This window comes from Protopterus annectens, chromosome 2.part1, assembly GCF_019279795.1.
Source record: "Protopterus annectens isolate FY-2018-M chromosome 2.part1, PAN1.0, whole genome shotgun sequence".
NCBI classification, from domain to species: domain Eukaryota; kingdom Metazoa; phylum Chordata; order Ceratodontiformes; family Protopteridae; genus Protopterus; species Protopterus annectens.
The window spans coordinates 1,342,974,794-1,342,989,512 of record NC_056729.1 but is presented as its reverse complement, the minus strand read 5'-3'; the positions used below and the strand labels follow the sequence as shown (position 1 = coordinate 1,342,989,512).

At 33.6% G+C, this 14,719-nt stretch overlaps 1 protein-coding gene across 1 annotated transcript in view; it reads left to right on the top strand.

The window, feature by feature from the left end:
• HTRA3 (HtrA serine peptidase 3) overlaps positions 1–14,719 on the top strand; it is a 700,273-nt gene that overhangs the window by 127,051 nt on the left and 558,503 nt on the right. The window contains exon 3 of the mRNA XM_044062803.1: positions 4,423–4,645. Coding sequence (XP_043918738.1) covers positions 4,423–4,645 — 223 coding nt within the window. The remainder of the gene's footprint in view (positions 1–4,422; positions 4,646–14,719) is intronic.

Genomic DNA, 14,719 nt, shown 5'->3' with positions numbered 1-14,719 from the left:
TATATTCTGCCTAATAAATGCACATGCTGTCCACCTAGTAAATACATATGTTTTAATGCATACATCTAAACAAATGCTTGTCTTTAATGATATCTATGCTAAAAACAGCTCAAGAAATAATGTCATATTGACCCAAAGCCCTGCATGTGTTTATGTGGTCTTCTCGTATTAAAATTGTATTATTATTTTTTATTTTATTTTAACCTTCTAAATTTTAGCACTGGCTTCAATGGAACACTATCGTTCAAACCCAAACCTCTATGTGCTCCTAAATGCAAAATCCATTTTACTTCCATATTTTCAGTAGTATTGATTATGTCCCCCATCCTATTGCTGACATTCTGGATGTGTAAAGCCTCCTGAGGTGGGAAATCCCCCTGTGGTGTGCTAGAAGCCTGCAATTCTGGAATGCAAATCATTATTTATTTATCTATTTACTGTTTGGCATCTTTGTGGGTGAGATGGCTGAAGGCCTTTTTCAGCCATGTCCCAGGTGAAGAAACATGACTGCAGATTTTTATAGCCTAACAAAGTAATATACACAAAGTGTATATATGAGATTAAACATAATATAGTAAGCATTAGAGATCAGAAATATGTATACATAATTGTAAAACACTAATTATAAGAGACAATAAAGTCATGGTTGTTCTAATAGGAGCATACTGTACAAAGAACAACTATATACATTATATAAAATTTAAGATCACCATTTAAAGTTAACTTACTTTTACCAAACATATGGATGCTAATTTATTCGTACCTTGTGGAAGTGAACTGGAGAGATTAAGTTTTATTGTTTTTTTTTTATCTGGTTTTAAAAGTGGAGACCTCAACAATGCACCTAGTTTGTCCTTCTTTACATCAGTTATTTAAGTGGCCTAAGCATTTTTAATGTTATTTTCTATGCTGCCCAAATGATAGTTATCAAATAACTAAAGCAATTCCTTCATGCAGTTCTTATGTCACATTAGATAAAGTAGAAAGAAGTTACCTTCAAGCTAAACATTTTTGATAAGTTAGAACAATTTTATAAAGAGTGGTTCAGTGAGTGAGCTGGCCTGAGTTCACAAGCACAGATCCTAGTGCTCTCTTTCTCTCTCTCTCTCTCTCTCACACACACACACACACACACACACACACACACACACACACACACACACACACACACACACACACACACACACACACATGCACATTCCAGGTTATGCTGCACTTTCAACAATCATGCCTTTACAAAGTTCTCAAGTTCACAAATAAGATAATAATGAAATACTTTTTGTTTTATGTTCATGAGCCATTTCTTATTATTTTTATTTATTTATTTTTTCTTGGCTGAAGTCTTGCCATATCCAGCTGTTGCAGGGGTGCAGAGTAACAAGCAGATCTGATTGCCCACACTGGTACTGTATTGCCAACTCTCCAAACAAGGTTAACTTTACAATAAAACTGTCATGTCTAAAAAAGCACAGGTAGAAAAAAATAATATCATGAAACTGAGTAATAAATATAATCTCAATCAGAATCACATGTATTTGCCAAGTATGCACACATACAAGGAATTTGACTTCAGTTTCAATGACTCTGAGTATGAATTACATAAACAACATGCTTACAACTATTAAAAACAAGACAAAAAATGTAAATATACAAATATGTATACTTACAAGGTGAAAAGCGCAACTCAGTGCAAGAAATCCTGAAATAACTCTGAAAGAAACAAGTATTAACAATACATAAACATTTTTGCAGAACCCTTGGAGGCTTGCTAATAAAGAATACCCAGCCTAATAAGATGAATTAACCATTTATGAACTTGATGGGCTGTGGTAAAAAAACGTTCTTACATCTGTTTGTTTTGGTGCGTATTAATCTATAATGCCTGGCCAAGTGTAACCAGTCAACCACTATGTTTTTTTAGGGATAGGGAGAAGCCACAGTACCCACAGAAAATGTATGTAGACACAGGGAGAACAGAATACATGCACAAGGGCAGTGACTAGAGGTCAGAATTGAACACAGGATGCTGGAGCTATTGAGCAGAGATCTTACAAATGCATCATCATCTCTGTTGCAGTTCTTGTTTTCATTTATAGCTCACTATGAAAATTGGTACCAAATATGACATATTTGCAGGTCTGCATCACTAGCCCCAGTAATCACCATTATGAAGAAGTATGTCTTTTGTCCTGAAGTTTAATGATGTCAGTCTTATTTATGTTTAACATTTATTTTATTTCATTTTATTTTACATTTGTTTACCAAGAGAGTCCGACTGGGCAATCTGCCCATTTTCAGCAGAAGCCTGGGGAGAAAAGCTCCATAGGATTATAGCATCATAGGATGTTACTAGGCTATTGGCCCTGAGGCCCTTATAAGTGTAGCCAAGAGTTTAGCCCATGTTTAGACATGTCAACACCCAGAAGCCCTGTCCAGCAGGGACACAGGTGGAATTCCAGGGGTGTATTTTCTGTTTCCCATCCAGTTATCCAGGTTGCTCTTAAAAAGGTATAATGAGGTACACTGCTTGACGTGGAGAGGGAGTCTATTCCACAGATGGGGGAGTCACTGGGACACAAATCTGTCCTGCCAACAAGTCCTATTGATATCACAGGCCAGATTGAGGTTGCGCTTATGGTTTGCTCGAGTGGACCTTGAAATGCGAGTATGTAGCAGTCCGAACAAGGCGGGGTCTGAGATTGCTTTGTATGCCAGACAGAGGTCACATCTGAGGAGTCTGTATGAAACTGAGTACAGAGACAGGGCTTTTAGCCTATCTGTCTAGGGTAGGTGTTTGAGGCCCTGGATTCTCCTGGTGAGGAACCTCTGTGGTCTCTCCAGCTGCTGCATGTGCTTTGCGAGGTACATGCCAAAGGGGGCATTGTACTCAATAATTGGCCTTATAAGGGAAGAATACAGGGATGTTATGACCTCTTCGTTCCTGTATGAGATACCCTTACTTATGAGGTGGGCCTTGTAGAAAGTTTTCCATACAACGGAAGCAACATGGTGGTTAAAAGTCAGGTTGCTATAAACCTGGGTGCCCAAATCCTTCAGTACTGATTGTGTACTTAGGACATTGTTATTAATGTGATAATATGTGGGGATGTCACTCTCCCCAAAGGGGATGGTGATGCATTTTTTGGCATTCAGCTTGAGGCCATGTTTCCGGCACCAGTCATTTGTTTGGGGGAGACCCTCTTGGAGGATGTCCATATTGTACAATTTTAGTTATACAGAAGAGAAAAAAATACAGATACATATTGTGCAGTATTAAATATATAGAGATGAGCACTTTATTAAAAGAAAATTACATGCAAAATGTATATGGCAAGACTGACACAGTGAAAAACAACATATGATGCTGTAAAGTGCACATACAAATATTCTACAAAATGTGTAAGAGAAAAAAACAACAGAAGCTGCTGTAAAGTACACATACAAAATATGCTATGAAAATGTGTAAGATAGAGATGAGAGAGAGAGATAAACATGGGCTCCAGGGTTACAAACCTTCCTATGGGAAGGGGGGAGGAGGGTTCCACCCCCCAAAAAGTTAAGTTTTTGCTGTTTAAGTTAGTAATGCAGTTGTCTGAGACAGCATGATTTTTGCTGTTGCAGTGGGGAGGGGGTGTACCTGATGCATATGGTAGTTGAGATTAACCCTTTTTGTTATTATTTGACAGAGACTATGAAATCTTTTGAAATCTGCTGTGATTATACAGAAAAAATAACTGTGCAATAATGATTATTGCTTTAAATATTATTACTCTATATAATCTAGGCTATCCCAGTAATAATGAATGTATTGTTTGTTAACAGTAGCTGTAAAAATTGCAATTAATCAGTCTAGCACATTAATTAATTAATTCATTCATTCATTAATTAATTCATTCAGTTTCTATTAGCGACTTTGTCTTATTTGGGATCATGGGGAGATAAACAGTGCACTGTTAGTGTCCCTGGATGGCACACTACTACATCACAGAACACATTCACACACACACACACGTGCACAGCTTGTATAGCGATGGGTACTTTTAAGATTAATAGGTTCATCTATCACTCTGTCTTTGGCATACCGAAGAAGGGAGAAATACAGGGACAGACTGTTACAGGAAGGACAGGCAGACTCCCCAGAAAAGACCCCCTGCCTGGAACTTAACCAGATAGTTAAGCATCGTGAGTTAACAACACTAGCCAATCCACCATCATTCTGCTTATCAGACTAAACCAAATCATAAAATTCATTCCACTAACCAGCAATTACAATTACCCACCTCTATTCCAATGTAAAATTTAGCACAAATATTTTCATCTCTGTGGTAGTTTAAATATAGCATCTAATTCTGAGAGGGTATACATTTAATTTTATGTAACCTGCTGGTAATAATGCTGCACATATGTTTTTTTTTATTACAGGCATCCTATTTTTGGTCGCAATTCCCCATTGTCTAGTGGATCTGGATTCATAATATCTGATTCTGGTCTTATTGTATCCAATGCCCATGTGGTGTCCAGCAGTAATACACTATCAGGGAGACAGCAGTTGAAGGTACAGCTTCACAATGGAGACAGCTATGACGCAACAATCAAAGATATTGACAAGAAATCAGACATTGCAACAATAAAGATTAATCCCAGGGTAAGTAGGAACAAATGACTTAATCTAAGACGGACACTTGCAGTAATAAAGACTGACAGTGTACCATCACAATGAAGTCACTTTTCTTTTTTTTTTTTAAATATTTTTATTCATTTCCAAAAACAAGAAAGCATGAATGCAGGTTATTTATGACAATGAAGTATTTACAAATTATTTAAAAAGGTAGGCTAAAACCTCTAAACAGATATCAAACATTAAAACCAAAATAAAGTATTTACAAGGGTGTCTATTGTTGACATGTAATTGACTTTCTATACAATTGTTTCCTAATTATAATCTGCTGTAGTCATTATTCTCCAGTATTTCAGTTACTTTTTGCCATGCTACATATAATGATGTAGTTCTTTCAGTTCTTCCTTTAATAGTGTTCATTTCCAATTGCGATACTGCTGACACCATATTCATGAATTGCTTAAAAGTTGGAGAAGCTTTGGATTTCCAGTTTGATGTAATGTTCTTCCTTGCAATAGCTAGAAGAGTCCATAAGATTACATATTTTGTTCTTGGCACACAGTCAGGTACAGGTGCATTAAACAAAATAATAGATTTGGAAATCTGGAATTTATCATTGAATACCATTTGCAGAAAATAATTTATTTTATCCCAATATGATTTAATCAAATGGCATTCAGAGAACATATGTTGCCAGTCTGCTTTTATTGATAAATCACATCTCCAGCAGCCAATATTTTTCTTAAACATAAGTTCCATTTTATGAGGGGTTACATAAGATCTGTGTATGAATTGCCATGTAAAAAGTCTCCAATGTAATGAAAGTGATGTCTGCTTTGGAGAGAGAAGAATTAGTTTTTTATCTCTGTCATTTGGTACATGTCCATTAACTGATCTATAATAATTCCATATTTTGTCATTATTATGCATTTTTATTTTTTTGTTTGTTTTATAAATAGATGATAAGTATCCCTTTCCAGTAATGGGTTGATTTGTTAGTAATATTATATGTTCTATAAGGTTAGGAACATTTTGTCTTATTGATGGTTGCATTGTTTCTTGTTTGCTTAATATATACTGTCTTAATTCTTGTTCATGTAACCACGAACTATCTTCCATATTTAATTTCTGTTTAATGCGGTCTATTGTCAGAGGTTTTCCAGAGTTTAGCAATTGATGCCAATATATTAATCCCTTTTCTTTAAGCATGTTGATTACTTCCATATTAAATGTTATTATATTACCTTGTGTGTATGCTACTGGATATAAAAGAAATGACCATGCTTTAATATCAGGATTGCTATTAATAAGATTTTGGAAAATCTTTAATGTATACGTAATGTATTTGGAACTTATATTTTTATTCTTATGTATCATCATATATTCCTTCATCAGCCATAGAAAATTGTTTGGTATGAAATCTGTATACTTATTTGCTACTACAAATCCTGATTTTAACCAGATTCTCTCATGAACTAGCTTCCATTTTGATGTATATTTTGTATTTAGCCATAATGATATTGTTTTAATAATGGATAAATGCAAATATATTTCTATGTCTGGTAAACCTATGCCACCTATATCCCAATCATCTAGATGATACTTCATAGCTATCCTTGGGTTTTTTGGATACCATAGGAATCTTACCATTAAATCATTTAATTGTTTTAGGTGCGATTTAGCTGGTGGCAAAGAACAAGCTTGTATGACATAAAGAATTTTTGGAAATATGATCATTTTAATTATATAAAGCCTTTCTTCCATTGAAAAGAAGAATTTATTCCATCTTTGTATTAGATTTTTAATATTATTTAAGATCTCTTTATAATTTGTTTCAATTCTAGTATCTAGGTTGTTAGTTATTATAATTCCCAAGTATTTAATTATATTATCGGTAGAGATATATTTATGGTATTTTTATTAGTATTTATAAGCAATACATTTGTTTTGTTCTCATTAAATTTAAGACTTGAAAAGTTTTGAAAGTTTTGAATTGAGTCCCATAATGCTTTTAAACTGCTATTATTATTTTTTAAGGTAATTAAAATATCATCAGCAAAAAGTTGAATTTTAAGCTCTAGGCTGTTGTCTAGTTGTATTCCTTCAATATTTTTATCCATATGTATATTATTTGCTAAGGGTTCAATGACTAGCGCAAACAATAATGGAGAAAGAGGGCAGCCTTGTTTTGTGCCCTTAGTTATTTTAATAGATTTAGACAGACAAGATCCCAGTTTTATATAAGCCAATGATTTTTCATATAATGATTTTATTAACAAAGTGAAGTTGTTTGAGAAGCCATCTCCTTCTAAAACTAACCACAGATAATCCCAGTTCACTGAATCAAATGCGCTATTTATGTCTAAGCTAATAACATTCATTTTGTTTTTTGTGACATTTATATAATCAGTTAAGGAAAGAATTCTTTTAATGTTGTCATAAGTGTTCCTATCTTTTATAAAACCTGTTTGATCCTCCTCTATCAAAAGTGGTAGTAATTGTTTTATTCGAGTAGCATATATTGCCATAAAAATGTTATAATCTATATTAAGAAGTGGAATTGGTCTGTATGATGAACATTCACTGGGATCTTTATTTTGTTTCAGAATTGGTGATATTAATGTGTACTTCCAAGAAGGAGGAATGTCTTTACCATTTTTAACTGATGTAAAGACATTCAATAACAACAGCAAAGCCTCATTTGATAGTAATTTAAACATTTCTGGGGTGATATTATCTATACCTGGAGCTTTGTTTAATTTTAGCTTATTTACTTCAGCTTTAAGTTCTGTCATTGTTATTTGTTTATCTATTAGTTGTACCTGCTCCTCTAATAACCTAACTTTAACATTGTTTTTGAGAAAAGCTTTCAATACTGAATGTGTTTCTGTTTTTTCATTTTGATTATTAAGTTTATGAAAAATAGCCTAAAAGCTTCTAGTATTCCTTCTAAATCAGATACTTTCTTTTTGGTTTCTATATTATGTATTTCCTTGATCTGATTTGTTTTAATAATCTTTTTAGTCCTATTTGCTATTCTTCATTGGTTTTTAGGGTTCATTGAATAGTAACATAGTTTAATTTTTTCTAAGTTGATCATTGTTTTGTGGTGTAGCGTCTCTGAGTATTTTTTATTAGTATCTTCTAGTTCTTTTATTAAGTTGGTGTTTCCATTTTGAATATCAAGCTTTAAATTATCTACTTTTGACTGTAATTCCATTAATTCCTTATTCCACTGTTTTTGTTTAATTTTATACCATTCCACCGCTCTTCCATATAGGTATGCTTTCAATGCATCCCATATATATATTTCAGATACATCTTTTATAAGATTGATATCTAGGAATGTTTGTGTCTCTTTAATATAAAATTCCTTAAAATCTTTGAGATTTGTTATGTAAGATGGTATTCTTGTTACTGATATCCTTCTCTTGAAACATAAGTCTATCTCAAACGTTATGGTGTTATGGTCCGAAAATGGACATGAAATTGTCTTGACTTTATTTAATTTAGAGGTTAAATCCTTTGTTATGTACACTCTATCTATTCTAGAGTATGTATTATGTCTATGGGAAAAATGTGTAAAGAATAGTGAATCTGGGATAGCATACTCATTTATGTCAACTATATTAAAAGTTTCAACAAACTCAGATAACAACTTTGCTAAAGGTGATCTCTTACGTGTAGTTTTAGTATTTGTGTCACTTTCTTTTATAATGCAATTGAAATCTCCAGCTATGATTAAATTGCCTTTGGTATATTGTACAATGTCTTCTAAGTGTTGTTTGGCCACTCTAACACCTAGTCCTGGTATCCAATAAATATTCACTAATGTATATATCATTTCATTGATAGATATTGTCACTAGACAAAAGATTCTTGAGTTGTCATGGAACGTATTTATGATTTTAGGCATTAAAGTGGTGTTTTTCCACAAAATTGCTACTCCCCTTTGCTTCTGATTATAGGTGGAACTTACTAGTATTGTATAATTTTTATTGTTTATTTTATTTATGTCTTCCTGTGTAAGGTGTGTTTCCTGTAAAAATACTAGTTGTGCTTCACATAGCTTTAAATATCTATTAAGACTTCCCCTTTTGCAGCTATTATTTAAACCATTTACATTAAGAGATATACATTTTGCAACTGGATTTATATTAGCTTTGCTTTTATCCATATTCATATACTCATAACAATGTGTAGATGTGTGTACATGAAGAGAATGACTTGTTCTTTCTTCTTCCAACAGTATTACAATAGATTATAGACATCCAATAAAAGTAAATTACAAGATCATAACTGAGAACAATATAAGATAAACAACCACCAAACCCCTCCATGAGAAAAAAATCTCATCCTTGAATGATCTAATCATTCAAGCGATCTCTCTAAGTCTACATTTCAGCATCCTCCGCGCGCCCCGCCATATGGTAGTTTTATAATGAAAAGTATCTTATATATCTTTTAAGTATACATGTATCTGTCTTTACAGATTACTTAAATACAGTCTTTATCTATTTTAATATTTTATAAAACACTAAGGCAACACAACTATACATAGATTTAATACTTAACTATTTGGTTTTGTTTAAATTGTAAAGGTAAATCTTTTATTTTAATATATCTTTTGTGTAGCAATAACGGTTATGCATCTTAAAAATAATATGCTTGCTGTCTATCTCCCTTATAGTGTGAGTGGCATTCATAGGTATCACATTTATTGTAATGGTCTGCCTATATATATATATATATATATATATATATATATATATATATATATATACATATATATATATATATATATATATATATATATATACATACATATATATACATATACATACATGCACATACACACATATATATATACACGCATACATACATACACACATATATGCATACATACATAAAAAAAAATGTTAAGCATTATATGCATCAGTTAACCATGCCACAAGTTGATTAAATCAGAAAGTATCCGTAACAATGAATATAACGTTAAATTTGTATTGTCATTTATCAGTAATCTTAAAATTTTCTTTTAATTCAAAAAGTCATATTTTAGTGGTATGAATGCTACTAATTTGTTTTTGGCATTGGTATTATATAGTTTAAGACTATATTTCTTAGCAATTCCTATATATTTATTAGTGCCACTGGCATATTTCATCGCTAGTGTACCACATAAGTCATATGTCAAATAGCAACTCATACTCCTTATGATATTACAGGATTTATCCACAGCGTTATAACTGTAAGGTTGGAAAATATGAGAAGCAAAGTAGGCTTTAAATATGCTATAACATAATTGTTTGGTACTTATTACTGTCAACTCTTCTACATACACAGGAAAAGATAACCTTATATGACCATCAACCATTTTCCTTCATTTTTCTCTTCATCCTTCTATTCTCCATTTTTAATAAATATTTGTTTCTATTGTGGCTTCTTTGAATTTAGTGAGGGTACTCCATATCATATTATAGATAATATACAACGTTCAAACAGAGAACATGCCCAATATAGAGACATATTCTCAACTCAAGTGGTCCACACCATATATTTATAACACTGCAGTCAGAGATATACTAATGAATATGCAATAACTATCAGCTTTGCGGCATGTGTGTGTCTCTAACAAGTACATACCTATAGGATATTAAAAAGAATAGATAGCACGCTCTTGTTTCATAATTAACAAATGCACACAGCCTGGTATTTACTTTCATAGACAGAAATTAGACCTGTTACTTATATGCATATCAGGTACCAACAGCAATATGTTAGTAAATGCCTATGCTATTCAAATCATATTTTAATGCTGATTGATATGAGATATAGCTGACAATGGCTTTAGCGTTTGTGATGTTATATAATATATATTCAGTATTATAAGTAAAAGTATGTTGCATGTCTATTTGCAATCTAAGGTTCAAGGCTGATCAATTTAGACATACAAGACAATCTCTTTAGCCTTGGTTATATAATGGGAGTTACTGTGTCTCTACACAACCATTCATTTTCAGTGAGGATGTTCAATATTAATATAACTTGCCTTTAATAAAAGCATATTTATAATTCAGCAGTTCTTTCCTATATATATATATATTTTTTTTTCTTGCTCATTACTGCTTAATGATTGTGCTACTTGAACAATTTAATATTTACAGAGTATCTTGATAATTAAACAGCAACTCCTTTTTACCCTTAAAATGCCTAATAACACATAACTACATTCATGAACCTTAATTGACTTACTATCCTTAAGGTTGAGTACACTAGCTGCGGTGTGTTTACAAATATGTTATATAGTTCCAGTCAAGGACTTAAATATATTAAATTTTTATAAAATTAAGTTAAATTATAGTAATTTACGTGGGTGATCTTATCAGAAAAGATTATAGTAAGTCTGTATGTGTTAACTATTCATACAGTTTCTTCCAAGTGATATACTTCTTTTTAAGCTTTGTGTGCTGTTTATGTGTACAATTCAAAATGAATAACAAATATTACAATATAATAAAATGTCATGTTTGTGTTGATACCTTCTAAATTCATTAGGTACTTCAGTGTACTTTTAATATTTGTTAAAACTGTAAAAGCACTTTGCCATCTCATAAATAGTGTGCTGGTTACTTTAAGTAGCTTAGGAGCTGACACCACACCCATACTGTCTTGTTTTAGTGCTGACATCACGCATGACTGTTTACTTTCATTTTGTGCTGTTAGAAGGTTTAACACACCGTAATGGATTCTAACTGAAGAACTTTCATTCAGGGGTTGTAAAATAAGAGTTCCCAGCTCATGACCATGGTGGGAAGACAAAAACAAAGTAAGTGAAGTTTTTAGGGCTTTTTTAAACTGAACACCAGCTCATTAAACTTCTATTAGTTTTCTTAACATTAAGGGCAGATATACAAGCCAAACAGTTGTTTGTTAGTCAAAAAGGCACTTTTAGCATCAACGAATAGGTAATTACTTTTCAAGACACTTTTTGACAGTTATTACTATCAGTTTTTATATATTATTATGTGTATTAAATACATCAGTTTAGATATTTCATGCAGCTTAGTGTAAATAATATAAAAAGGAATCATACTCATTTAAACACACCACATGAATATGTCAGTGTAAATACATCATATTCTATACTAGCAGTAAAAGGCAGGTAATTTATAAATGAACTATCTAAACATCATTTAGAGTTAGAAAAATCATGACTGTAAGTATTTACACTGTAATAGGGAAAGATATGTTACCTTGCTTTCTTTAAGGTTGTTTCCTTTAGTTATAAAATGTCCTGCTTATCTTGTATTTATATTGTTTCAAAGACTGACATGTGTAAAGCATGAATGCTTTCAAAGAACTTTTTTGCCTTACAGAGCAAATAGAAGACAATAATGTTTGTGTTTTTCATATGTCTTTTATCGTTTCTTCTTCTTCTTCTTGTCAGCAGTGCTCCATTCATTTTTTTCTAAGTGACGCTTAAACCCAAATTGGGAGAAATCCATTTCTTCCACATTATCCAATGTTTTATTAGCTGAAAGATAAGAAACTGTTGCTTGCAGAGTGTCAAAAGTTTTAGGACCTTCAGTAAAAAATATTTTTATTCTTGCAGGGAACAGCAAGTGGACTTTAAGTTGTCTTTTTTTCAATTCCTTTATCAGAGGGAGACATTCTTTTCTTGCAGTTATAACTCCAGCAGAATAATCATTATAAATCTGATTATGTTGTCTTTGTATTTAACTGGAAAAGTTGACCATGCTGTTTTTAAAATAGGTTCCTTGTCCTGTGATGAAAAAAACTTTACTATTTTTGATCTTGGGTGATTTTTTGATTTGATGGTTGATGAAGCAGCTCTTAAGGATCTGTGGGCTCTTTCAATTCCATAAGAAAGAGCTTCAGGCAATTTTAAAACTTCTGGTAACCGGGTAGTAAGGAAAGTCACCATGTTATCTCCCTCTGTTTTCTCTGGTAGCCCATAGATGCAAAGGTTATTTCGTCTGTACCTGTTCTCTAGATCCTCTATTTTATTTTGTAATGAAGCATTTTGTTGTGATAAAAAATGTAGCTGAAGATCTTGTTCTGAGAGTCTGCCCTCAGTATCATTTAAGGATCTCTCTATGTCAGCTATTTGAGACTTCTGTTGCGTCATTATTTCTTGTAGTTGCTGTATTTGTTTTGTAGATCTCTCCTCAAAAGTCCAGTTTGGTATTCATTTTGTCAAATTTCACTGACAAGTCTTGTATAGCATTTAATAAAGACTGTATCTCCTTTTTCATCATCTGGTCCTGTGTGGTATGCTTAGAAAAGCTCATTTTCAGTAGATTCAGATACCTTCCTTCTTGTTTTTGACAGGAAAAATGTTTAAAGCTAATTTTTTTGCACTGTAGACTTCTAGTGATATTAGTAGAAGTAATTCAACAAAATAGGTTTGTCTACAATATCTAGTTTTTAAAAATTCCTGTCAGAAATATCTTTTGAGTGCAGAGCTGAGAAAAGATGCTGCCAACCAGTCTACATCCTAGCCACGCCCCCCTCTGAAGTCAATTTTCTGAAGGAAAACTGTGCTTTTTTTCCTACTGGAGAGGAAAACTGATCTACACTGTGTAAGTATTTTTGCATTTTGCAGATCAGTATCATTTTAGTTTCATTGTCTGCATCACTGTCTTTCATTTCCCATCTAAAAATCTAGCTTGACTCCTAGGCTGCAGCAGTCTGAGAGGGTGAAAACTAACCTGTAAACCAGGTTGTGTAGATAATTAAATAAAATGTGAGTCACTGATACCTCTCCGTTAAGAATGGCAGTAGAATGATTAAAGTGTTTTTGCCATGTTTATCTTCGCCCCCACAGTATGTGATGCTGGAAACTCTGACCAACATTTTCCCAATCTTAGCAAATGTTACCAGCAGCTGTTTTCAGGAAACAAAACTTTCAAAACTTTCACTTTACCTATGAACATCTCCAAACACCATCATATTGGGTGACTTCAACTACCCGAATATAGACTGGGAACATTACTCAAGCCCTAACTTTCTAGCCCAACGGTTCCTGGAGTTCATAAATTCAAATGCCATGGAACAGCTAGTCACTGTTCCCACGAGAGGAGAAAATATACTAGATCTCATTGTCACAAACATGGGGACAAAATGCTCCACACCGGAAGTATATCTCTCATTGGTGAGATCTGATCATAAACTAATCTCACTGGAAATCCACATCCCGCCCCCACCCCAAACAAAAGACCATAGTGAAGAACTTCTCTAAAGCAAACTTCACACTACTCAAGACTGGTGTGGTATCCTTCAAGGCCCCTGAGTCAGAGGAAACCACAACCCAAGCTGGAAGCCCTTACAAGTGCCTTCTATGAACACCTCCAGGACTGCATGGCTCAGGCAATCCCAAATAAAACCAAGACTCTTTCCACAAAGGCCAACGTCCAGTCTGGTGGACCCCAGCCATTAACAAACTTTACAATAAGAGGAGAAAGCTATTACATGATAGAAGAAAATCCATAAAAGGGAAGTCACCCCTGATCATTATTAGTAAACAAGTAGGAGCACTCATAAAATCAACTAAGGCCAATTTTGAGAGAAAAATTGCCATGGATTCAAAGGACAATCATAAGGCCTTTTTCAGCTATGTTAGGAACCTGGGTGGAAACTCACAGATATGCTCAGAATTAGTCCAAAATGATACAAAAATCACTGAACCCACAGACATTGCCAACATACTGGCAGACAGGTTCCGTGCAAACTTCACCCCTCTCCCCTAAAGGAGAGATAACTATCCCAGCCAGTGTAGCCTCCCGGACATCTCAAATGCAGGTGAAAGCTGCTCTCTCTAAAGCTAAAACACAGCATCAATGGGACGGATGGTGTCCCCGGCTGTGTGCTACACGAGCTAAATGAGGAATTAAACCCGCACATAAGGCAGCTGTTTAATCTCAGCCTTACCACAGGATACGTGCCCAAGGAGTGGCGACGGCAACTGTGGTCCCACTCCACAAAGGTGGCGCCTCTGGACCCTGGTAATTACCGCCCATAAGCTTAACAAGTCTAGTCTGCAAAGCTATGGAGAGGATCATAATGGAGCTCATAAAC